The sequence below is a fragment of the Meleagris gallopavo genome, chromosome 6, assembly GCF_905368555.1.
Source record: "Meleagris gallopavo chromosome 6, MGAL_WU_HG_1.1, whole genome shotgun sequence".
In the NCBI taxonomy this organism is placed as follows: Eukaryota; Metazoa; Chordata; class Aves; order Galliformes; family Phasianidae; genus Meleagris; species Meleagris gallopavo.
In genome coordinates this window covers 46,132,367-46,157,421 of record NC_139409.1, presented here as the reverse complement: position 1 = coordinate 46,157,421, position 25,055 = coordinate 46,132,367, and the positions used below count along the sequence as shown (strand labels likewise).

The following is a 25,055-nucleotide window of genomic DNA, read 5'->3' as shown; positions in this document are numbered from 1 at the left end:
CTGAGAGAAACCCCTGTTCCATCATCTGATGCTTCCTCTCTCTCATCCCTTTCGGCCATTCCTGCTCATTTGCTGCCACTGATACGTCCAAGACACAAGGAGCTGTAAAGAGCACAGGAATAAAGAGCAGGAGTGGATGCCAAGAGAAAGGCAAGTAGGTGGCACGGAAGATGGGAAGCAAAGAAAAAAATGTCTGGGTAACGTGGTACTAGATCTTAAATGCTGCTCAGTAGGCCTGAATAGGATCCTTTTGTGACACCGTCATATAATCCATGGACTTGTAAATGGAAGTGTGAAGAGAGCTGTGTATCTTATCTGTAGACAGCTCCCATGCTTAATCCAAAGACTGAAATATGTAAACATGAAATATCTGGTCCTACAGAGTGACACAGTAAGGTGAGGTGAATCCCTTTTCAGATGCTTTTTCTTTTAATAGATGGTTCCCTTAACAGCTTAGATTAGTCAAATATTCAAGATTTTCAAGCTTGAAAGAAAAAAAAAATCCTTAGAAGACCTTTTGTTGTTATTTTTTTGCTTGCTTTTTTTTTAACAGTGATCTTGGCACAACTGTTTGCCTTTGCTGTCTGACGCTTTCAGCAAGAGGTAAATTATATAGAGTAAATTTTGTTGAGATATGTCTTTTTCTTAAGAATTTTTTTAAGGTTTAATTCAACACTTTAAATTCAGATTACAGTTAACTTTTTTTGAATCTTCCATTCTAGAAAGTCAAACTACTTGATACAATTTTGTTGGACAATTTAATTTAAAAATGTGTGTTAAAGAATGTACTGGGAAATTCCCAGAGAATGGGAGAGACTCCTATTTTGGTCTTTATGAAAGTGGCTATTGTTCTGCTTAGTTGTTTTCTCAACTTTTGTTTGATTTAAGGTAAGATCAGTTCTTGTCCTGCCTTTTTGTTTCCACGCACCAAGCCTGATCTGATTTCCTTGGAATCTAACTTTTCCTGAAATCCAAAGGGAAGAATGCACCTGGTGCTACTGAGGAACTTGCAGACACTTGAGGGAACTTGTCTCTGAGTTTTCACCTAGGTCTTAATATCCTTCAGTAAATTACTCGTGCCAGGACCTCTGCTTTGGCAAAACCAAACTAAATTCAAAGCTTAAGAAAAGGGAAACTATAGCACCTTTCCTGCTCTGAGGGATTTCTTTTCTAACAGTTCTTTCATCGTTTGTTCCTGTGATACAGAGTCATCATTGTGCCTTATACAATTAGAAGCTTAAATCCAAAGGGAACTGGAAAATTTGTGTCACCTTATCTACAAGCAGTGAGGACAAAAGAATACAGACAGATCAAAACTCCCTCCCCATTTCTCTGCAATCTACCTCAAGGATAGCAAGAGCCACTGAGTGCTTGACTTTGGCAGAATTACCCTTCTGAAAGCCAGATGGTATCAAGATCAATTGATGTGATGCCATTTAGTGTCTCTGCCAACTGTCAGTATACACGGCTGCCTATCTCAACCATGCCCCGTGAAGGCCGTGTGCCGATACCTTTCATGTTGGGCAGCCTGCAGCTCTCCAGCTACTCATTCTAGACGAAGTTGGATTCAGTGAGGGCAATGCAGATGGCACATCCTCATACACAGCATGCAATGGCAGGCTTGGGTCCAAAGACCTCATGGAGCTGAGTCAATAACCATCAGAAATCTGCAGGCCTCTACTGACACAAAATCTCCATAGTGAAGTTCTCCAAAATTAGTGGAGACCATACTGAGTTGTCTTTTAACCTGCCTGTCTAAAAGCTTACTGTCCTGCGTTACTAGGAGTAATGCCCGTTAACAGTGATGTGCAATGGAAAAAGCTGCAGGAAATAAAAGAGCAAGTGATACCTGGGTTTGCTGAGAATAAGACTCCCCACTCTGAGCAGCATGAAGGCTGTACTCCATCTAGCAGCAACTGTGTGCTTAGTTTGGGTGACTCATACCTGGTTGATCTAACAGTGTGATAGGTAAACCTCATCCAGTCCGAGTCATCAACTGGCACCACTGGGATGGAACCTTAGTCAGCTTAAGCACAGTCACTCTCCCAACCATTTCCCCGAGCTTATTATCCTTACTGAGTGTCCAATCTTCCTCCTGTCCTATCCTAGGAGTCATGCATCCCCTGAGGTCACTGGGAAGGTGACAGAGTAGGAACACTCAACACCTTGCAGCATCAGGAGACAAGAACTGAATCATGGCAGAAGCACCCCGTGCACATAACTACCTCCAACTGTAAGTTAAAGGCAGACATGCTCCATGACTAACAGGGGAAGAATGTGGCCAGTGTACCAGGTGGCAAGGGTGTGTGTGTGACATGGCTTTCTGCAGGATGAAATCAGAATTAATCAACTGCGTGCTCTGGGACACCTGGGAGAAACGTTTAAAGCTAGTTTCACATTATGTAGTGAGACTGTTTTTAAAGCAGGAGGTTCTCAGAGCCGTTCCTGATCCACAGCAAAGTCTGAGAATCTGTCCAAGGAGAAACCTAATTCCCATAACGTTCAGAATAATGTGTAGAAATCAGTCATCTTCTATCTGCTGTGTGGTTTTTATATTGACCCATGCTTAAGAATGTACCAGGTGAGTAGGAATGAATGTCCTGCATTATGCCAGCAACAGAAGCACCCCAACACAAATTCTAGTGTAAGATGGCAATGGTGATTTTTTTCATGGCTCTTCAAACTTTGGAAAAAACTGTCTGAAGCAGACAATTCTTGGCTAGAAAAAGGGTTGGAGTTGTGGATGTAATTTCTCTGGCAGTGTCATGCATTATAGAAAGAACGCTTGATGTTCTATGTAATTTAAGTCCTTATTTAGTCAGCAAACTCCTCACCTCAGGCTACATTCATGAAGTTTTGTTCATGTTCAACAGCACTTCTCATTCCCTGTGATTCCAGTTAAGCTGTTCACCAGAGTATATACATTACTGGGCATAAGCAAGGACTAGGATCTGGGCTTAAAGAAGCAAGATCTTCAGGGCTATGGGATTTGTTTTGGGGGACCTGCATGTTTTTTTGTGACTGATACACTATCTGGCTGCTAGTTACAATTCACCAGTTCTCTGGCATGGTGGCTTTAAGCATCATATTTTTGTTGGTAATTATGTCATTGCATAGCTATCTTCCTAATCATGTCAGCAGACTTAATGAGATCAGCTAGAAACAGCCTTTGTTCTCTATCCAGTAGGATACACTGATGATTCCTGTTTACACTGTGAGCCTCTCCTGTTGCATCTGTGGATATAGATACTGTGGACTGTTCTTCTGTGGGCCTCTACCAAAGCTCATCTTGTCAGTTCTGGAACATCTGTCTCACCTGTGAAGACTACTTTGAGACTTGACCCCACCTGCCACAGTCCTTGCAGGCTCTGCAGCTCGGTGCCACCTGCAACCTTTGTAAGTACACTGTCTTTCATCACCCTGTCATTTTCTGTCCTGTCCCTCAAGTCAGTTGACCTATCAAAGAAAATAGTGAGGCTGGTGAAGCCACCCTGATGTTTTTTTGTTTTTTGTTTTTTTTTTTTAATCTAATGGTCTTCCATGTACTTAAAAGGATTGTTTATGTCATAGTCTTTCTAGAGACCTAAGTTAGGTTTAATAGGTCCTTTATTTCCTGATCAGTGCTGTCCAGCTCCGGCTGCTTGGGGACCTGCTTGTCCTAGTAATTCAGTATTGCTCAGCTTGGTTCCACATGCACTCTGCCACCAATTCCATCAGATGCTGCTGACCTGAGCACATCTGACTTCTCTAAGTACTCATCCTATAGGAGCTGATTCTAGAGGAACACCTCTATATAGTCCTTTATGTCTACATTTGAACAAGCCTGACTTTCAGATGGAGTACTATACCGGTTAATTCTATCGACACCATGGGTCCACAGACATAACTCAGCACAGCACCATCTTGAATAATTCCGGACATCTTTCCTCTGTCTCTATGGGAATTAGATCAAACACAGAAGACATTGTAATGATGACGCAGCTAGGTGTCTCTTGTCTGAAAGGCTCCCCAGAGAAGTTCAAAGTCTGCTGGGAGTGGCTGAAGTCATGAAACCATTTTAATTGTTGGTGCAGAACTTGAAAAGTGAGAGACTTTCTCAAGAGAGATTTTCTCAAGGGAGCTGTGCAGAGAATGGAAAAGACTCTCATGTAAGCAAGATGCTATGTTTTGCGTGAAAACTCTTACACAATGTATTTTCTGTTTCATAAACAAACGACCTGATGCTGAGCAGAGCTATGGATTTGCACTGAGGTTTTGCCTTCTACAGATCTCATCTGAGACTCTGGGGCTAAGGAAAAAAATAATTTTACTTTGTGGGCTTTTTTGTTTTCTTTATTTTTGCTTCTTAACAAACAGAAGTTTACACATGTAGAGACAGAAGAAGGAAACAAATCTTAGCACAATCAAACAACTTGGAGACCTGACTGGAAAGGAAAATAAGGATAACCGTGTCCAAGTTTTGCCTCTGTGAATAGTTTCAGGATCTAAAGAACAACTAGAATGAGATGCAGAGACTGAGCTGCTTTTATACTAAAAAAACTCACCTACCAACAGAAAAAAAACAACACACCAAATAGCAGAAGTTAATCAGAATTGCATTGGCTGCTACAATTGCTGCAGAACCACTTTCAGTTAAGTAACTGCTTGTATGAGTTGACTAACCAGTGCTTTTTGAATCTCTTTGAAAAGGCAAAAGTGAACATAAAATGGATTTTGTTGAACATATTTTTAAAATTTGTTAACAAGAAAACTAATGGTAATGTTTTAAGCCTTCATTGAGTAGAAGGCAATCGAGTACCTACAGGTAATGAATAAATAATAGACGATGCAAAATAATTTCTTCAGTGAGATAACAAAATGATTGGGAGATAAGCTTCAATTTTTATCATTATTTCTGGCATTAAATTTGCTTAGTTCTTGAGATGCATACAATCTCACCCACATTTTTTTCATGAAAATCCATCCTGGGAGGAACCACTGAAACCTTGCCCAGGGTGACATCAGAGATATCAAGCTCACAAGTCAGTAGTTTTGACTCTCTTCCCTGCCATAATCACAACAGAGTGATATATGGACATTCCTACAAGAGATCTGCCCTACTGGGCCTCAAAGAAAACACTAATTGTGATACAGGCCCATTGTATCCCTTGCTGGGGAATTTTAGGAGATGTCACTCCTGGAAGCCCAGAGCAAGCCAGCTTCTGTGCACATGACCTTGGTGATTTGGCCTGGGTTAAAGGAAGGCCTACATTTTGAATTCCTTTCTGGTCCTGTGACTCAGGGAGTATCCAAGTAATTAGCAGCGTTGCTTCAGATTTGTGGGATTGAGAGCCAAATTCCGCTGCTGTCTAAGGAAAATGAAAATCATATTTCCTAGCTCTGTAGGAGAACCTCTCTAAGCGTCCTTCTCTTGCTTCCCTCCAAGATGAGCTGCTCCACCATGCACCAATGAAAGAAAATGGTGGGCCAGTGGTTAAGAGCTCCTGTGGGAGGGAGATATCTGGGTTTCAGACCCAACAGCTACCAAAAGGAAGGCCTAACTAAGGCATAAAGATGAGTCACTTCTGCTCACCCTTTTGGTGTAGTATTTCTGGAGGATGTGACACTCGTAACTTGGCAACACAGCATCCATGACATCACTTAATCTTTTTGCAACATTTGGCAGCCATGTAAAATGCCTGACAAGAAAAAGAGCTCACACCACAGACATTGCATTCATAAGAAAATAACATTCATGTGGCTATGTTCTCTGCTACTCTGCTTGTCATCCCTCCCCCGGGGATTTTATTGGAATATGGGCTTATTTCAAGCAAATTTCATAGAGAGGCTAAATGCCTCAAAATACCAAGTTACTACAGTTGGCTACAAAAACTAATGGCCAAGTAGAACGGAGACATCTGAGATAGCAACGCCATAAAAAGACTGATGTATATTCAACATTAATATTTTACATCAGAAAATAAACAGCGGAAAGAGCCATCAGAAATCAGACTTCCTAAGTTCCACTGTTCATGACGTTGCTAACTCTTACTTGTTATTACTTGCCTTAGTAACACTGCCTTCTGCCTCAGGCTCCTGTTACAAATGTTTCTGAGGATATTCTCTCAGAAGGAAACCAATTATTTTAATAACTCCTTTTAATAAAAATACAAACATTGCAGTTATTCAGTTTCCTCTTCCTTGCCCATTAAGAGCCTAGTGTAACAGGTCTGAAAAAACACTCTCCGGGTGGCTTCCTGTAAGCACACCACAGTTGGTCACCTTTTCTTTCTCTGAGAAGACATGCAAGCAACTTCTACTTAGAACAGCCCAGCAACAGCCAAGCACATGGAATTTTCCTTTGAGTTCTGTGATGTGTGATTGCTCCTAAGTGCCGTGCCCCTGACTCCCAAGGGTCGTGCAAGCAAGAACTCGAAAAGACACTGTTTTACATGGCAGCTGCTGCTTGAGGACTGAAGGCATTGAGCAAAACTTCCTTCTGTCCCTTATGAGTTTATTGGTTTAGCACCTCTGCAACATAGATAATGCATCTTGGAAAATATGAAGATAGACTCAGATTTTAAGGCCATCTTAAAATGCTGGGAAGTCAAGACTGTAAAATGTAGAGCCCTCTAGGCTGATTCTTTACATGACTGAAGTCAATAGATATTGCTCAGCGGTATCTGCACCAACAGTATCTTCATCCATTGTTTGGGACTTAGGCAATTCCATGTCGTTCTTAAACATTTCATTTGAAGGCATGGGAGAACCTCCTTCTTATGAAAAGTTTAGTTTGTTTTTTTTCTTTTCACTTTGAACCATTCGTACTAGGGAAGATTCCCAGAGCCAGAAAGCAGATGACACCGCCCTACCATGGATTTTGCTATGCCATACAGTGATAAGTGAAAGCACTGTGTGCAATGGGTGATGGCTGCTACAGAGGGACTTTTGCAGGCGTCCTTCCATCTCCCCTCCCTATGGAAGCCTGCTGAGGTGCTCATCAGCCTGGCTTCTTCAGTGCAGCAGAACATGATTTTGCCAGCACTGACAAGACTTTAATCCAGACTTGTCAAGCAGCCAGCTGCTCAGTTCAGCAGTAAGCTGCAGATCCTGAGGAATAAGCCACCCACAGCATTTTGGAGCCCTCCAACCTGTTTGGGCTGATGGAGGTTCAGGAAACCCAGCTCTGTGGCCTCCTGTCACATGAGGTGCTGTCACATGAGGAGGCTCCCTGCCAGCCTGCAGCAGGCTGTGATCAATCAGTGAGCCTGCGATTGGGTTGAAGATAAATCCTAACATCTACCTGATGAATTTCACAAGAGCTGTTTTCTGTTGCCTGCACTGGCTGTCAGTAATTTTTGCTATTGTTTTTTCAGTCATTTACTGGCTGCACCTGGTGGTTAGCTTTTTCATGCTAATACATTGCCTAACATCGATGTCAAGCCAGTCAACTCGTCTCTTTTCTTTTAACCTTTAAAAAAATATAGAAAAAGCTGTACATCTTCACATCTTTTGACATTTTCCAGAAAATACTAAAATATGTCATAAGTTGACTCAGAGTTCAGCAAACTCCCTGCAACTTTCCTTTTCATAATATTGCCAAAAAGAAGCAGGTTAAAGGGCTAATGGAGTTGAATTTCCCTTACCGACTCCTGCACTCCGTTAGCATGGACCATACTCAGAGCAGGGTGATGGGACATCCACTGCAGCACTCTGTGCTCCGCTTCCTCATCAGCACTGCAGCTGTGTCCTGGACTTCATGTTGCAAAAAATGCCAAGTAGCTGCTGACAATAGAAAGTGCTGGACAAGAGTGGTGAGTGTCATCTCCTTTCTGGAGATGCTTCTGCTTCTCTCCCAAACGCAGAAAACCTGGAGCTGCTTGCAGGCACGGGACACACCTCAAATGGATTTTGGCACTTCTCAGCTTCAAAAGTTATTTAATGAGCCTAAATCAATTCTAAGCAACCTATGGTAGAATGCAGAAGACTATGTTCTCCACTGAGAGAACAGCTTGCGGAGCTATTACTGTAATAACATTGCCTCACAAAGAATACTCATTTGAGTGGTTAATTGTTTCCAGCTCTGCGCTAGTATCATCCCAGCAGAATTAGGCCCAGCATGACTTCTGCTGCATTGGCCAGTGTTATCGCAGCGCACAGAGCACTTTCCAGCAGACGGGGAAGCATTTAATCACCTAAGCGAGCACTTTCACCGCTCCAGCAGTCAGCAAAGAGCCAATGCCCTAATGCAGCAAGTACCCATTCCAGCAATGATAATTTGCTAACTCTATTGCTCGGGCAAAGAGAAGAGAAATGTGTGATCCGCAGCAGAATATCTAGTGCAAATGTCAAAGCTGCAGTGCCCATGTGCAAGCTAAATGCCTGGTGCAGCTCCCTCATTCACATCACATTCCCCTCCTCTTCATCCAAGTAGCCGCACAAATTCAGCCTTTTATTTCAGTTGAACCCAGATAACTTTCATTAATTTAGCACGGGAAATGCATGTTTAAGCCACTGTTGCAAGCAGCTTAATTTTAATTAGAGGACCAATGTAGAGTCTTCACATTGAAAACACGCAATGTGTTCTGTCTGGGTAAAAGAAATGTACGTGTACTGTCAGTGCCGGGGTGCATAGCTGGCATCTGCAAGCGTACATCGCTCCTTCTTTCAGCTTTCCTCCCCCTTCCTTTTCATTACACCCACCGACGATGTGTAGGATTCATTGACATTGCAGTCAATACTGTGTGGGCAGTATTCCACCCAGCTCACTTGGCTACAGCTCAGCTGCCAGCACAGCACCGGGCACAGCACGGCAGCCGACTGCACACTAGAAAGCTTCACCAGCACAGGCAGAAAATGAGTTTATTCGCAGCCACACAGACAGTACGCGAGAAGGATTTCGGGGCAGGACGGTGGTGCTGAGTTAGGGAAACGGTCTGAGGCAGGGCTGCGCTCCCAAGAGCAGTACGGGGACACGCAGGCCTCCACCGCTCTCCTCAGCCCGGCCCACGGCCCCGCTCAGCTCCCCAGGCGGGGCACGTGCTCGGCCCGCCCCGGGAGGCGGTGCGATGTGGTAGGAGCCGCCCGGCGGCCGAGGGGCGGGAGCTCGCACCGAACCACAACTCCCGCCGGCGGGGCGCGGGCAGCGCTGGGCGCTCGGGGCGGCAGCGGAGCGGTGCTGAGCGGCGCGGTGTGCTGGGGGCGGGAGTGGAATCGGGGCGTTCCGGTCGCTTCTCCCCGCTGTCCGGCGAACGGCCGGGGAGCGTTGTGTGGCGCCCGGAGGAGGAGGAGGAGGAGGAAGGACGGGCTGTTGAGGGGCTGTCTCAGCGCCTTTTGGCTCTGTCCCCAGGCAGCGGCGGTCGCCGCGGGGTCCATGAGGCCCGGGCTCTCGGCTCGCCCCGGCTCCGGCAGCGCCCTGGTGCGGCGGCGGTGAGATGGGGGGCAACCTGGGCTGCCACCGCTCCATCCCCCGGGACCCTGCCGACCTGTGCCACAGCCGCAAGTTCAGCGCGGCGTGCAACTTCAGCAACATCCTGGTCAACCAGGAGAGGCTCAACATCAACACGGCCACCGAGGAGGAGCTGATGACTCTGCCCGGGGTCACCCGAGTGGTGGCCCAGAACATTGTGGAATACCGAGAGTACATCGGTGGCTTCAAGAAGGTGGAGGACTTGGCGCTGGTGAGCGGGGTGGGGGCGGCCAAGCTGGAGCAGGTGAAGTTCGAGATCTGCGTGAGCAGTAAGGGCAGCTCGGCGCAGCATTCGCCCAGCTCCCTGCGGAAGGACCCGGCCTCTGAGCACCACCTGTCCGCCACCAAGATCAACATCAACACCGCCACGCCGGCGCAGCTCATGAGCATCCGCGGCATCACCGAGAAGATCGCCAACAGCATCGTGGACTACCGCAAGGAGCACGGGCCCTTCAAAAGTATCGAGGACCTGGTGAGGATGAACTGCATCAATTCCTCCTTCCTAGACAAAATCCGGCATCAGATTTTTGCAGAGAGGTCCCGACCCCCTTCAACGAACACCAATGGTGGCCTCAACTTCACAGCCAAGCCTCATCCCAGCCCTACTTCTCTCAGCCTCCAGAGTGAGGACTTGGATTTTCCCCCTGGAGGCCCAACCCAGATCATCTCCACTCGCCCCTCTGTGGAGATGTTCGGGGGGCTGAGGGATGGCAGGCCCGTGCTGAGGGTGGCTACGTGGAACCTGCAGAGCTGCTCCATCGAGAAAGCCAACAACCCAGGTGTGCGGGAGGTCATCTGCATGACGTTGCTGGAGAACAGGTAAGAGGCAGCATTTGTCCTGTTGGATCAGCTTCCCTTGGTCAATACCTCTAGGCTTTAGGTGCTGTAGTGCCCCATTGTGATCCTAGTACCTTCTTCCTTCTTGCCTTCCATTCCCGCTCCTTGTGGTGGATCCCTAATTGAGTCCTGATGCTGGGGGGTATGGTGATTGTCTCTTGATAAAGCTATTCAAGTCCTTGACAGATGGTGAGCCACCCGGTTAAATTCATGTGTACTTATGCTTATTGGTTATGGTTGGTCACAGTGGGCCAGTTAGGGCTTGTTGCCATGATCAAGGATCGGTTCTGCAAAAAGTGAGAGCCTTTTGAACAAGTCACAGACTTTTCTTTCCTACCAGAAGCGAAAATGCTTTGCTTGGGGCTGTGACTTAACCTCAGTGTTGGGGCTGTAGTTTGCTCTGCCTTGTGCCTACTCCTCATTAGGGGGAGATTAAAAGACTTCAGAGCATGCCTTGGGCTGTATAATGAGTGTGGAATGCCACAGCTCATCTCATGAGGGTGACACAGGTCAATAATGAGCAAGCATTCGCTGAGTATTTGCTAAGCTGGAGAAGCTGCTCATCTGCAAGAGTGCTTAATGTGGGGCAGCTACCTGGATTGTCCCCGTGCCATGCTGATATGACTGGCTGCCTCTTCCCTCTTTGCTGGTGGCAGGGCATCTGGTGAGCAGGACTGAAACCCTCCTGCAGGCAGGCAGCCAGCCCAGACTTCACTGACTTTAGAGACACGGCATATGATCTGTTTGCAGTATGGTCAGTGGCCAAGCTGACCTTTGAAACGAACTAGGCTGGTACTTCTGTTTCACGGCTGCAAAGCCAAGAGTGTTTTTTTTGTAAGTAATTACGCAGCAGTACTGGGGTGTCTCTTTTCCAAAGAACTTTGTTGCTAAACTCTCTGTAAGAACGCAGTGAAGATTTTGCTGTAATTTTGCCTTCTCCTTTTCACATGTTAAATCTGTTTCAGCTTATCTGTTGTTTAGTTTGTGGCATTGGGAAACTTGCTTTTCTCTCTGGCTTCTGTTCAGAATCCCAGCTGGAAATTAGTAGGGTGATTCTCAGACTTCTAAATATGAGATTATGATGGGGAAAGGAAATGCTGACAAACCGTTATGCTTGGTGCTGCCAGGAGCCCTTTCCTTCCCTGGAACCGAGCTGCCATGCTGAATGATGGCTGTTGTCCATGTGGTCACAGAGGTTAGGCACGCTGGAAAGATGGTAACAGTGTTTTGGCATCCGGTGTTGTGGTACAGTGTCCCCAGTTAGGGACACTTCTGTGCAGCTTTCCTCCTGCTTGCTGTGTGGTATAGGGGCACCCAATGCTCCAGCATAGGAAACGTCTATCAGCTTCCAGCCATGACAACACAGAAGCCAAAATGGAGCTGAGAGTCCAGCTAGGAGCAGTTAGATGTTGCGCTTTTAGTTCTCGTTGGCTGTGCTGCTATTTCAGACACCTCACACCTCCCCCTTTCCTCAGTGATTGCTCTTCCAGGTGTGCTGGCTGGGATGGTCCTGGGGATGAGATCTCATGGAGCTGGGTGTCAGGGGCAGGTATTGCTGCTGGGGAGCATCCGTCTCTTCATCCCTCCAATCTTAGGATTGTTGGGTTCCAGTTCTGGTGGGAAAAAAAAAAAAAAAAAAAGTGCCTTTGGTGATTTCTACTTCTTTATTTACCTTAGTCCCTCTTCTGGTGAAGTGCTAACTGCCCCTCACTTCTGCATCTTCAGCAGTATTGGGGGAGAAGCACAACCCAAACAATACATCTATTGAAAAAGACAGAGAAAGTGGCTTACAACATAAGCCTGTGTTGGCCCAGGCTGCACGCTGTGCCTGTAGACTTTCTGATTTTAGCCTGCATGTCACTTTCTTTCTATCCAGAGTAGCCAAGCAGGTACTCGATTAGTGGAGTGAACACTCTCTGAAACTGAAGGAGCTCGATACAAGTAGTTTTTTCTTCATGTTCCATTTAATTGCACAAATACGCACTGTACAATTGTTTTCAGTACTTGACCACACTTCTGATAAGCTGAAAAGAAAAGAGTGAGTGATGTACATCCACAGACAGGCCTGTGAAAGCTTTCTGGGAAAGTAAATATGGGAACAGAAAAATCAACACAATGCAGGAAAAAAAAGTATACGCTGGGAAAAGTTTTACTCAGCATCTCAGGGAGGAGCAGGAAGGAATTTCCTCTTGCTTGTGCTGTGTTGCTGAGGTCCATGGAGCTTTGCTGCTGTAAGAGGCTTCGCTGAGATCAGAAGCAGCCTCTCATGCACGTGAAGTCCATGTTCCCCTAGCTACAGACCCTGGAAGCTGATAAAATGGCCTGCAAGCTAATCTTTGCCCAGATGAATTGCCTTCAGTTGATAATTGTCAGGGAAAACTCATCTTCTTTAGTTAGGAACACATTGGTGTTGCACAGGGCTTCCCAGTGCTTTGGCCTGACACAATCAGTGTGCTACAGAAGGTGTGTGCTTAAGGTGCTCAGTGGATGGTCATAGCAGGGAACTTCAGCAGCAAGCTTTTCCTGGTTGATCTGAAGTCTGTTTAGCCTGACAGCTTAGCTCGTAAGCGTGCTGCCTTTTTGCTAATGCACTTTGTGCTCTGCCATCCACACGTACCTAAGTCATGCAATTCTGTGTGGTCTCAGGGGCTGCTTGGTGAGCGTGGCTCCTGTGTGACAGCCTGCATCCTCTTACTTTCTAAGCCCGAGAACATACAGCAAGTCAAGTAGATAGATAGTCATAAATAATGTGTAAAGAGCAGTGAAGAATCTTAATCTGAGCTGTAGATCTCTGTACAAGAGCTTTCATGACAGTTGAAAGACTGTTTTTTTGTGCTTTTAAATATGTATTTTTAAATTTTTCTTCATCCCCGTTCACTTCACACAACTTTGAGACCTCTTGGACTTCTTTCAGGCACTAGCAATGGGAAGAAGTGCTGCTCATTTCCAGGTGAGGCTGGAAGATGAGGCTTTCTTCAAGCCCTGGGCAGTTTTGCACTGAAAGAACGGTGTTGCAGGAAAGGGAAGAAAGAGTGCCCTCATTTATTTAAGACAAACAAACCAAAAAAAAAAAAAAAAAAAAAAAGGTCAAACTTCACATGGAGTAATCTGCTGAAAGAGGGGAAAAAATAATCCACACACTCCCAAAAGTGCTACATTTCTTAAGAATAGCAGCAAGAGGAATGTATACCAAATCGGTAAGTATGACTACTACTGCTAAGCTATTTTGAAATGCATCACTGCAGTGCAAAAATAGAGAAATGCAGCCCTACCCTCACCCTCTTTCTTACATTACAAGGATCTATGTTTATGACTGTTTGGAGTGGAGGAATGAGGTATTTTCATTCAGAGGACTGGAGTGTAATTTTAGAAGAGATTAACATGATGAACGTGGAGGCGAACGTGACAAATTGGATTAAAGTATCAATGCGGGTGAAATTGTCCAAACTCGTGGTATTTCTTGCAGGTATGGTACAACAAACATGGCACTTGTTTAAAGCGGGGGCAGAGCCGACCTTCCTTGCTGCTAGCAACCCTTGGGTTGGGGAAATGTCATCAACGGTTTATACTCACCTCAAGAAAATGTAGTGTTAGGGTGGCATGATCATGACAGACTACTGAGGTCAAATAAAATTGCAGTGAGATTCCTCACAGGGAGGACGAGCAGCCCCAGAGAAGATGTCTTCTCTGGCGGAGGTCAGGAGAGGGCCAGGAGGGTTGTCCCCTTACCTCGGGTCTGCAGTGGGGGGAAAATCTCTTTCCATTCTCAGTCTGTACCTGTCTCAGGCCTGTCCCTCCTGGCCATTCAGATTGAGCATTAGGAAGAGGTTCCTCACCAGAGTGTGAGCACTGGGACAGACTCCTCAGAGCAGTGCTCACAGCCCCAGGCTGCTGGAGTTCAAGGAATGTTTGGACAACGCTCTCAGACGCAGGATTTGAACTTAGGTTGGTTCTGTGTGGAGCCAAGAACTGGGCTCTGAGATCCTTGTGGGTCCCTTCCAGCTTGGGATATTCTGTGATACTTGATTCTGTCACCTGATCTCATGATTGCCGTGATATCCACGATTGCTGTCTAGCTTGTACATGCCAGGAGCGCCTGCTGTGTGACTGCAGCACTAAACATGGCACAGGTACATGCAGCACCAGCTGATGCACAGAGCACGCTAGAGGTGCATCCTCTAGTTTAATTACTTACTTGAAAGCATGCCGGTAGCCAAGGGCAGCAATTAGCTGTGCACGTTTCCCAGCACGTTTTCTGGGGGAGGTTTTCTAACTGGTTTAAGTTATACTTTTTAATACTGAGCGGTAACCTTATGAAGACCTTTTTTTTTTATTTTATTTTTTTTAAATTGTAGTCATGCTTGTCAATTCAATAAATACAAATTGACAGAGAATCTGAAAGCCAATTTTTTGAAAATAAAAAATATATACCTACATATGGTAGGAAGATGGTGGAGCATCAGGCTGCTTGGTGTTGGGCTCATGTTATATGGAGCATAGCTCTTGTTCCTTCTTATCACAGTTAGCTCTTCCTGATGATGAAAGGATCTGCAGTAAAGCCTCAATGTGTACTGCGCTGATTGCCGTAGAGTAACAAATACAGGTAGCAACGTAAGGTTTGTACTTGCAGAGGTTTCTCTCTCTTGGCTCCATTTGGTTGGTGTCTGTGTTTCCTTTGTGGAGCAGTTCAGCCCCCTGCCCCCAGCTCTGTAGCCAGCTGGCCGATTTCAGTTTGGCGTGATGCAGTCAGAATGATGTGAGGGGAACCTGTCTCCAAATACACAGCTTTGCTTCAGCTTGCAGCAGGGTCTGGTAGTAGCAGCAGTGACCATACCTGCATGCCTTGGAGGCTCTGCATTGGGCTGCCTTTGTAATTTCTCTCTGTCACCGTGACTCTCAGTGACCCAGCATAGCCCCAAGGTATCTCTGCTCCATGTCTCTCTTTCTGGGTCTGTTTGGTTTTCCTCTATCAGGCTAATGCTGTGCTGGGGCCCTGCCAAGAATAATTCCCCTGCAATAAAAGAGCAGGAAAGAGGCCCGACTCAAATAACTCGGCTGTGCTAATAAGTCTTAAATTGCGAAAGAACAAATACACCCTCCTTATGTAATGTGTAGGAAATCCTGCCTCCTGCTACCTCAGGAAAAAAACGTGAGAATAAAGGAGTTTTTTAGATATTTTCTAGGGGTGCTTTGCAAAGTGATTTTTTTAGTGAACACTAGAAGTATGGAGGCACGTCATGCCATTAATTTGCACTTTCTGATACTTCTGAAGATGAAAATAATGGTGTGGCAGAACTGTTATTTTGCCCTCAATCTATATGAGTTTAGCAGGGTCACTTTTAAAGAGTGATCTGTGCATTTGCTTTACTTCCACGATTGAGCATCTGAATGCATTCCTTGAACATCTGTGCAGCTGTATCTAAACAGCTACTTTTACCACTATACTCCCTTTAAAGATAAGAATGTGGCTGGAGGAGCGGTATAGCTAAAGGTCAGTTCATCAATGTAAAATAAAACCAAACTTTCTCCTGTCTTTTATTCTGACCTTCCTGTGCCGCTTCAGTTTGTCCCAGAAAGCCTGACTAGAATGGGACGGATCAGGGAGGCAAGCATTTACTTCAGATGTATAAAATTTCCAACATTGTGTACTTGATACATCTGGCATCACTTAATGTCTGCATAGTTTCACTCCACGCCTTTGGGGCTTTGCTGCCCGTTTGTTGCGCGTCACTGGATTCAAGTTACGGATTGCAGGTACTTCAGGAAAGCAGAGCTGCCAAATTACTCCTGCAGATTCTGCGGGGCTTGCTGTATCCCACACAGCAAACATCGAATGGATCGGCTGATTCGTGGCAGTTGATCAGCACCTGATTTGCTGCTGCCTGCTTCAGGGCCCGTGGGGCTGTGACCTCATCCTGCTCAGCTTTTCGGAGATGTTGTGCTGCCCAGCCCAGCTGCAGGAAGCAGAATAGTGCCAATATGCAGGGCTGCATCCTGTAAGAAGAAGTCTAGATCGTTTTCTGACTCTACTGCAGTTTTGGAGCTCGCAGCACAGCCTCAGGAGCAGTGGATTTGTAGCTTTGCCTTAAAAAGAGCAACAGGAGCACTCCTGAAGTCTAAAGATGCTGCTGCCGTTGTCTTACCGGGAAAAGGGGGAACGCAAACCAGGGGGCCACAAACAAAGCCAGTAAATACTGCAAATCTGTGGGACTGTGTGGGTGGAATCCCGCTCAGCCCTGCCCAGGCGAGGGAAGACCGTCTCTGCGGAGGCCATCTCCAGCTGCATGAGGCTGGGGCATTCTGAGGAGGCTGGTTCTGGGGCTTCAACTGCACTCTTCCTGCAGCCGGAGCTCAGTTCTCGTGTGACGGTGTGAGGAGGGCCCTGCAGCTCTAGCCTGCAATTAGTGCTGCCTAGAGTTGCTGGGAGCCCTGCCCAGGCTCAGCCAGATGAGCAGGGAGAAGTTGATAGGGCACAGATTATAGCATGTCTTACTTATTTTTAAGTGGTATTGTTCTTGGTGGCAGTGCAGGTGTAAGCTGACATACTGAGGCACAGCATCACCATGAAGTAATTACCACAGGCTGCAGTCATTTCTCAGTGCTTTTGTCTGGTAGGGTGATGGAGACAAGAACTGTGGCACAGCATTAATAATGGTGGTTAAAAATAGGAATGCAGTAACTTCTTTGTTTCCAGATTCTTTAATTTTTTTCATTTTTTTTATTTTTTTTTCACAAGAGGGGACGGTGCCAGCTGGGATTCAAGCACTAATCCATTGCAGGATGGTACTGCTGGTGACAGAATATCCAAGTGCTTGGTGGCTGCAGCAAGGTGCAGGTGAGAGCTCCTAAGCCCCATGCCAGAGGTGGGGACGGCTTCCCCTTGCCCAGGGCTCACTCTCTCCTGCTACCTCTCTCCTGGGTGGCACATCCACTCCTTGCTCCCGACTGGTGTTGCTTTCATACATAACAAGTGTCATAGAGTAACCAGGAGAATGAGTGCTGCTGACCTAATTACCATCCTCACAGTGGGGAGTTTTTAAGGGCAGGAGCAAGACTTCAGCCCTGCACTATTATTTCCACTATTGGTGGAAATAATATCAGTAAAGGCTGGTAATAAAGAGATTACTGGAAAAAAGTGATTGAGCTGACTGCACCCATGTGTGGGCAGAGGTATTAGAAGTTGAACAGTGCATAAGTAATAACAAGAAAAGTTAATTAATATGGAAAAATGCGTTTGAGAATATATTGTTAATGATGCTAATGGTGAAATACTCTGGTTATTGAACACATTCCATCTGCAGTGGGATGAATCCAGCAGATAGTCCACAGTGTATTACTATCATTATTATTTTCTCCCTACTCAAGTAGGGATTGCACTTCTGCATGGATTGTGCTGCAGGGCTTGTTGGCACATGGAAAATAAAGATGTTGTGATTGGTGGTAACTAACATGGCTTCGCCAAGGGCAAGTCATGCCTGACCAATTTGGTAACTCTATCTTTTATGATAGAGTTACAGCATCAGTAGATAAAGGAAGAGCAATTGACGTAATCTACCTGGACTTCTGCAAAACGTTTGACGCTGTTGTGCATGCCATCATGGTCTCCAAATTGGAGAGAAATGGATTTGATGGATGGACCACTCCCTGAATAAGGAATTGGCTGAATGGTCACACTCAGAGAGTTGCTGTCAATGGTGCAATGTCCAAGTGGAGACCAGTGACGAGTGGTGTTCTTCAGGGATTGGTGTTGGGACTGGTGTTGTTTTACATCTTTGTAGGTGATATGGGCAGTGGGATCGAGTGCACACTCAGCAAGTTTGCAGAGGACACCAAGCTGAGTGGTGCAGTTGACATGTTAGAGGGAAGGGATGCTATCCAGAGGGACCTGGACAGGCTTGAGAGGTGGACCCATGCCAACCTCATGAAGTTCAACAAGGCCAAGTGCAAGGTCCTACAACTAGGTTAGGGCAAACTCAAGCACATGATACAGATATGGGTTGGGTGGAGCGTGGCTAAGAGCAGCCCTGAGGAGAAGGATTTGGAGGTGTTGATTGATTAAAGACTCAATATGAGCTGGCAATGTGTGCTTGCAGCCCAGAAGGTCAATTGTATGCTTGGTTGCATTAAGAGAAGTGTGATCAGCAGGACGAGGGAGGTGATTCTGCCCCCCTACTCTGCTCTTGTGAGAACTCACCTGGATTACTGCATTCAGTTCTGGGGCCCCCAACACAAGAAGGACATGCAGTTATTGGGGCGGGTCCAGAGAAGGACCACGGAGATGATCAGAGGGCTGGAGCTATGAGGACAGGCTGAGAGAGCTGGGGCTGTTCAGCCTGGAGAAGAGAAGGCTCCAGGAGGACCTTATAGTGGCCTTTCAGTACCTGAAGGGAGCCTACAGGAAAGCTGGGGAGGAAATTTTTATAAGGACAGATAGCAACAGGACAAGGGGAAATGGTTTTAAACTGGAAGAGGGTGGATTTAGATAGGGGGAAGAAATTCCTTACCGTGAGGGTGGTATCACACTGGAACAGGTTTCCCAGTGAGGCTGTGGATGCCCTCTCCCTGGAAGCATTCAAGGCCAGGCTGGATAGGGTGTGAGCAAAATGGTCTAGTGGGAGATGTCCCTGTTTATAGCAGGGTGGTTGGAATTATGTGATCTTAATGGTCCCTTCCAACCCAAACCATTCTGTGATTCTATAACCTGTTGCACTGACCATATGCGTGAAGTAATACGGTTGTGCAGGGACACCCAGGTCTATTCTGAATAATTCAGGTGAGTATCAGAGCAAGGATCACTGAGCTATTCCTGTGCTCCAGCTGAGCTAATTGACCTTGTTTCCATTCATGGCACTCCCCAGGAGCTGGCTGGTGAGGCAGCTAGGCTGTCTGCAGCATCCAGCCAGCTTGCCTGGAATAGGTTTGGGTCCCCATGTCTAGTGCTGCTGTACATAGGATAGGCATGTCTGGTGTGTGAGGGCATTTTGGTGCCGTGTAGGCTGTCTGTCTTGGCTCTGTGTCTGGAGTGGTGAGTCTGGCACATGATGCTGTAATGCCCTTCTGGTCATCTGGGGAAAAGTCCTGCCAGATAGTGCTATTCATGGCTACAGTTCTTGCCTTAGATTTAAAGGGAAGGAAAGGAATTGGAATATTTTCTTCTTGCCTTTTTCCTTTCTTCACAGTGTTTCAGGTGAAGTTGTCTAGATACCATACAAATTTAGCTGAAGTAGCTGTCCAGCAGCTGAGCTGGTTTGTAATGGGTTATTGAACAGCTAATTAATCAGCAAGGATTTTGTTTTGTGGTGTGGTGGCAGGCTTCCTGCCCTGAATCCCTTGCACTCCTAATATGCTGTTAGTCATGCAAAAATGAGATGCCCTTCCTTTGCTTAACAAAGGTGAAAAAGCACGAACCTCTTCTGGATACAGGAGGAGGAGACTGTGGCTTTTGTTTTGGGAGTTCTCCTTTGACTCCTTTTTATTTATAGCTCTGTTTTTCCCCACTTCTCCCTTGCTGGTCTGTTCAGCATGTGCTTGCGGTCACAGAAAGCTCATGCTGTCCTGCTCCAGTGATGTTTCTGTAGCATTGCTCGTGGTGACTGGCGGTCAGTGACCTCTCTGGGGTTTGGCTGGTGTCAGTGTTAGCCAGCTTTCTGCTGAACTGGTGGTGGTCTGCTGTTGGATGCACAGCAGGTGTTAACTTAGGACTCCTGTTTTAGTCTCTGTATATATTCTCTTTAAGCAAATAAGACCAAGTTCATCTCTACTGCCACTGAACAGCAGAATGCTATGCCAGAAGTGATTCTAATTTGATACTGAAAAATTAGCTGTAAAATGTTTGAATTTGCTGCTTTGATGCACAAAATGGAAGTTCTGTGGCTTTGCTGCTGAACCTACTGATCACAGCACATAAAGCGACTGCCTTATTTCTCTTCTGCAACCTTTATACAGGCCAGCCTGAGTTACCCTATGCTTTTGGCAGGAACAGCAGTGCAGCTTTTGCTATCAGTTTTCCTGCTGTTCCTTTGTCCTACTCCTTGCCTTATCTCTCGCTGTGTTTAAATTCCCGGTTCATGATCAGTGCAGCCCAAACTGCCTGCTGCCAGCTGTCCTCTGCACTGGCCTCCCCAAGACAAACAGGGTGTTGAGCAACAAGCAGGATGGCATCACACCTTCTCTTTCTGCAGCAGAACAGGATGAGTGAACATAAGCACTGAGGGCCAGGACTGTACAGAGGGACCTGAATCCAGCTAGTGGAAACTTGGGATTGGATTAAGATGTGAGCTGTGGGGAGGGATGAATGGGTCAGTGCTACTGGCAGGCAGCTTGGTCAACATATCTCAGAGGGATCTTTTGATAAAGATTACTTTTTGATTACAAAATAAAAACCAAAACAACTCTCAATTGCGTGTTTTAATCACTTCTAATTTCTCTGGTGAAAAGTATTAGCACAGGAAAGCAAATCGTGGCTTAAAGGACAGAAAAGAAGTTTTGGGACCGAGCAGTCCTCCATCAGCAGCTCATGGACTTAACAGGTATTTGGACAACATCCACACTGAGCACTTGACTATAAAAATGTTGGAAAAAACACCTGTAGATGAAAGTTGAAGTGCTCAAGCCAAAGCCCCATCTAAGCATGTGATGTTTCCCTTTTCTTTTTTTAAACTGAGAACACTTGCATTTTGCTGTGGGTTGGCTCGCTTCACCTTCTGCTGCAAGGAGCTTCCAGACCCATTTCATTTTTGACTTTTTTTCATAGAATCATAGAAAAGATTGGAAAAGACTACTGAGATCATCCAATCCAGCTGTCAGCCCATCCCCACCATGCCCACTATGTCCCTCAGTGTCACGTCTAACGTTTCTTAAACACTTCCAGGGATGGTGACTCCACCAGTTCCCTGGACAGCCTTTTTTGTTTGTTTGTTTGAAATACAGCTGCATTTTTGAGCTCTAAATTGCACGTCCGTGCAGCCAAACTGGGTAAAATACAAGTGAAAATAAAAAGATACACGGTAATCTGTTCAGTGAGTTTCTGTCAGTTGAAATGAAGTTGCCTCTATCTGTGACTGACCTTCAGACTTGCTCTTTTGATCTGAATGTGCCTCCTTCCTCACCCTCTCTCCTGTCCTACTGAACACTTCTCACTGGCTTTGCCTGCCTCTTAAATTGCCTTGCCACACCTTGAGTGCTTCCAGCTAGCCCAATTGCATTTTGATTGAGCCTTTGCTCTCAAGCCATTAGGCCTGAATTATGATATCACCCGTCTACGAGGCCAGGGACTTTCAGTTTCCTTTGATCATCTGTGGTATTTCCCCCCAGTCACTCTAATCTGCCTTCTGTTCCAAGATACGCTGCAGTATTTCTGTCTCCTCTGCTGAAGCCTCTCCCCACGCAGGTTGAAAATGGAACCTTTTAAGATAGTTCAAGTTTCAGGCAAAACCTGATTGAAAATTGCGGCCTTGCCTTTTGTTTGGAGAAGGAAATAGAGGAGGCTCCTGGACCAGTGCTTTAGGGAAAGAAAGCCCCTATATTTTTGATTTCTGTTCCTCAGATGGGCTTAAAGCTTCAAAGAAAAAGGCCTTCTTAACTTCCTGATGTGCTGGACATGGAATTATTTTTAACTCACGAGAGTGGCTGTTTAAAAGGAATTAGTATGTACATTAGGAGCTTAACAGCACAACCTTCCAGATTTTTTGTTTCCTGAGCCTTCATTTGAGTCTTTCTGATTGTACTGTGCCACAGTGACATCGAAAATTGCTGCCCCATCTGCATCTTACTGCCTTAAAGGCAGTGCCCAGAGATATCAGCTCTGGGAGGAAAGACTAATGAATTGATATCAGAACGATCTTCTTGTTTAGCAGCTCTCCAACACATAGTGCTTAAGCATGTCTCTTAAAAATAGAAAGTACTGAAAGAATCTCAGGTCTGTCAGTGTGGAGTCACTTGTCTTCACTGTGTAAATATGGCTTGGTTTGGCTTTGATATTTGTAGGAGTAAGTGTGAGTTGTCCATACAAAACTCCTCGTAGCTTAGTTTTAGAAGTACTTAATGGTGCATTTTGAGGGATCGTTTGGAACCTAGAGGCAGAGCAGCTAATGAGTACCGACCTCGTTGGTGTGTTTTTCATCAGGAATGTCAATTGATAGTCTGAAAACTTTCCTTCTGGAGGCTTGCCAGCTGCCTGTACTGTCATTTTTCTTCTTGTTACTTGTATGTTTTGGTATTTTTTTTCCTGTTCCTGTGATTTTGTACTCTGTGATACAGAGTAATTGTATCCTAATGTTAATCAAATGTTGTCCATAAACTTTGCACGTATATTTATTTACTACAGGGCAATATAATGTAGTCTGGGAGCAAAGATCTTGCATTAGCTTCAATTCAGTGTCCTGAGATGGCACTGAGGCTGTTGCTTCTGTTTTAATTACTGCTGGTGTTTGGCTCTGGTTGTACGTCCCAGGTCTGCTCCTCAGAACTGAATTGCTTCTGAAAATGCTGCCAAATCCCAAAGCATTGCCTCTTGTGAAATAAGCGATACTTCGAGTGATCTGGAAATGTGGAAATAGTGATAAACATAGGACTGGTAGAGGTCATTGGGACTGGTCGATGTGAGCAAACCCAGCAAGGAGAATGTGGAAAGCACATACAACTCCTCCTGAGCAGGCTGTGGGCTGCTGTTCTTGCCTCAGTGAGGGGCAGGGATGAGGAATGGAGATGGCTGGCAGGTGCAGCAAGCTCTGTCCAGCCAGCAGTGGAACTTTTCTCCCTGCTGAAGTAATCGGGTGCTAAAGGAGAATTATTGAACTTCTCTTCATCTCAGTGCCACCTGAACTCCAGCAGGGAAACAAATTGAACCTGACAAATGCTGCCTAATGACAGATCTATCTGCAGCTTGCTTATTCCCTCCTTCCATCCTCCTGTCTGCTGCAGCCCATCAAACACTTCTGCCCGTTTCCTTGCTGTGCTGTTTTTTCATCCTGCTTTCCATGCTGTTGCTTTGCCTTAGGAATGTGAGGCATGGCAATCTCAATGTTGTAGTACTGTGTTATTGCCTGTAGATATTAAATTATGAGCTTGATTGTTTTTACAAGTTGGTTTTATGGCACAACTTCAGGAGGAAGTCATGGTAACAAAACTGGCACAAATCACACATCTTCAAATAACCTGAAGTGCTTTCTGCAGAGCAGCGATTAGTTTATCCTCAGACTAATGAAGAAATGGGAATGAGACCGTCGTTGTAAAATGGTTATAATTTCCGCTTCATGTACTTTGCAGACCTGCAGGTGTGTACGTACCCCTGAGAAAAACTACCAGGGATGTGTCTGTGTTGCTTTAAGCCCAGTATTGAATCTGGTAAAACAGTTACCAGGGCTCAGAGTGTAATGCTGTCACCTCTGCTCATGAGGAGTGCCTGTGTTACCTCCCTTGCCACTTCACCACTGTGTTATCAGTTGTTCGGGCTGCAGAAGAAGGCAGTCTGCAGCATGACAAGGTGGAGGAAGGCACGATATTACTGGCAGGATGTCAGGGTAGAACCTCAGGGAACATCTTGTGGGCATCCTCACCACTCTGGTGCACATTGTGCACATTGTTTGCAAAGGGCTCCTTTACCCACAAAATGTGGAAAGCATATACAAAGCTGCATGAGGCATAATTTTGCACTGTTGGCCCAGCCCCATTCATGAAGCACTGCATTTTCCCATCCTCACTTTCTAAAGTACGATTGGGCTTTGCTTGTAATACCTGGCGAGCTCTGCTTCTGGCCAAGCAGGCTTTCCCATCCCCACAGAAGATTAATGTTTCTAAGGCTATTTTGTATTGAAGCTTCTGACCTAAATAAGGTTAAGAAGCTGGACTGCACAATTAGCACTGAATGCTAGAAGAGAGAGAGAAAAAAAAAAACAAACAGAGCTGAGCTGTGCTCAGACCACTGTTCTCTGCATTCACAGGGGCTGTCTCTGTGTGCAGTACTCTTGCATCCTTATGCTTTAAAGGCCATTCTTATGTCCAGACACCCCTGAGCCTGGCACGCAGGGCTACTCTTTGACTGGGAAGCTTTCAGAACTTCTTCCTGTGTGTCATTGTGAAGTTTGATGCCGGGACTGTTTCCAGCTTGCCGAAGACACTCCGACATTGTTTGCTTCTAATCCTCCTCCTCTTTGCAGGGCATGGTGTGCATGGAGGATAGCATGTTCTCTTGTTTGCTTTCTGTGTAGAAACACAAGCAGCAGTTCATGGGAATAGCGTAACCCTGAAACAGTGAGGAGCCAAGACAGAGGGCAGTGGCATGGCGTGATGGTGGTATGAATGGTTGCTCCCACAATGATGCTGAGCTACCAGGGCTGTCTCTGAGCAGGGCTCAGCATGCCTGCTTGCTGGCCTACTATCAAGAAGCAGAAACTTTTGGCACTGTTGACATTCTGCTTTCCAGCGTGAGGAAAGGGTGCTTCCTTCTTGCCACTGCTTGCAGTCACTCAGGGGATTTGCTGCTGGTTTGCTATTTCTTTTTGTGTGCTTATAGCCAGGGGAAATAAAAGCAGGTTAATAGAGCAGGGAGAATAGGGCTTTGTATTGAACTAGCCTTTTTTCTTCCCAAACCTTAGTTCAGTGAAGGAGAGCAGGTTGCTGAAATAAAAAATATGTATGCACGTGACTGTACAAGGGCATCTTTTGGTGCAGAGATTTCACTTTAGAAGCTTGGATTATGTTATTTGTAATCTCATTAAATTGAGATAGTTGTATTATTGATCTCAAGTGGCCTCCAGGCCAGCCCACCAGG

At 45.8% G+C, this 25,055-nt stretch overlaps 1 protein-coding gene and 1 long non-coding RNA gene across 3 annotated transcripts in view; both read left to right on the top strand.

Moving 5' to 3' along the window:
- The window catches only part of LOC146544164 (uncharacterized), a 34,657-nt gene extending 28,508 nt beyond the window's left edge, over positions 1-6,149 (top strand). Inside the window, exons 2-3 of the long non-coding RNA XR_014884011.1 lie at positions 2,110-2,233; positions 3,185-6,149. This is a non-coding gene — a long non-coding RNA (uncharacterized LOC146544164). The remainder of the gene's footprint in view (positions 1-2,109; positions 2,234-3,184) is intronic.
- Positions 6,150-9,055: 2,906 nt separating this feature from the next.
- The window catches only part of EEPD1 (endonuclease/exonuclease/phosphatase family domain containing 1), a 59,082-nt gene continuing 43,082 nt past the window's right edge, over positions 9,056-25,055 (top strand). Inside the window, exons 1-2 of one of the 2 annotated variants that reach the window (XM_085226597.1) lie at positions 9,056-10,267; positions 17,022-17,120. In XM_085226597.1, the coding sequence (XP_085082723.1) occupies positions 9,414-10,267; positions 17,022-17,120 (953 nt within the window). In that variant the 5' untranslated portion in view covers positions 9,056-9,413. The remainder of the gene's footprint in view (positions 10,268-17,021; positions 17,121-25,055) is intronic. The other variant, XM_085226598.1, reaches the window with a different exon arrangement.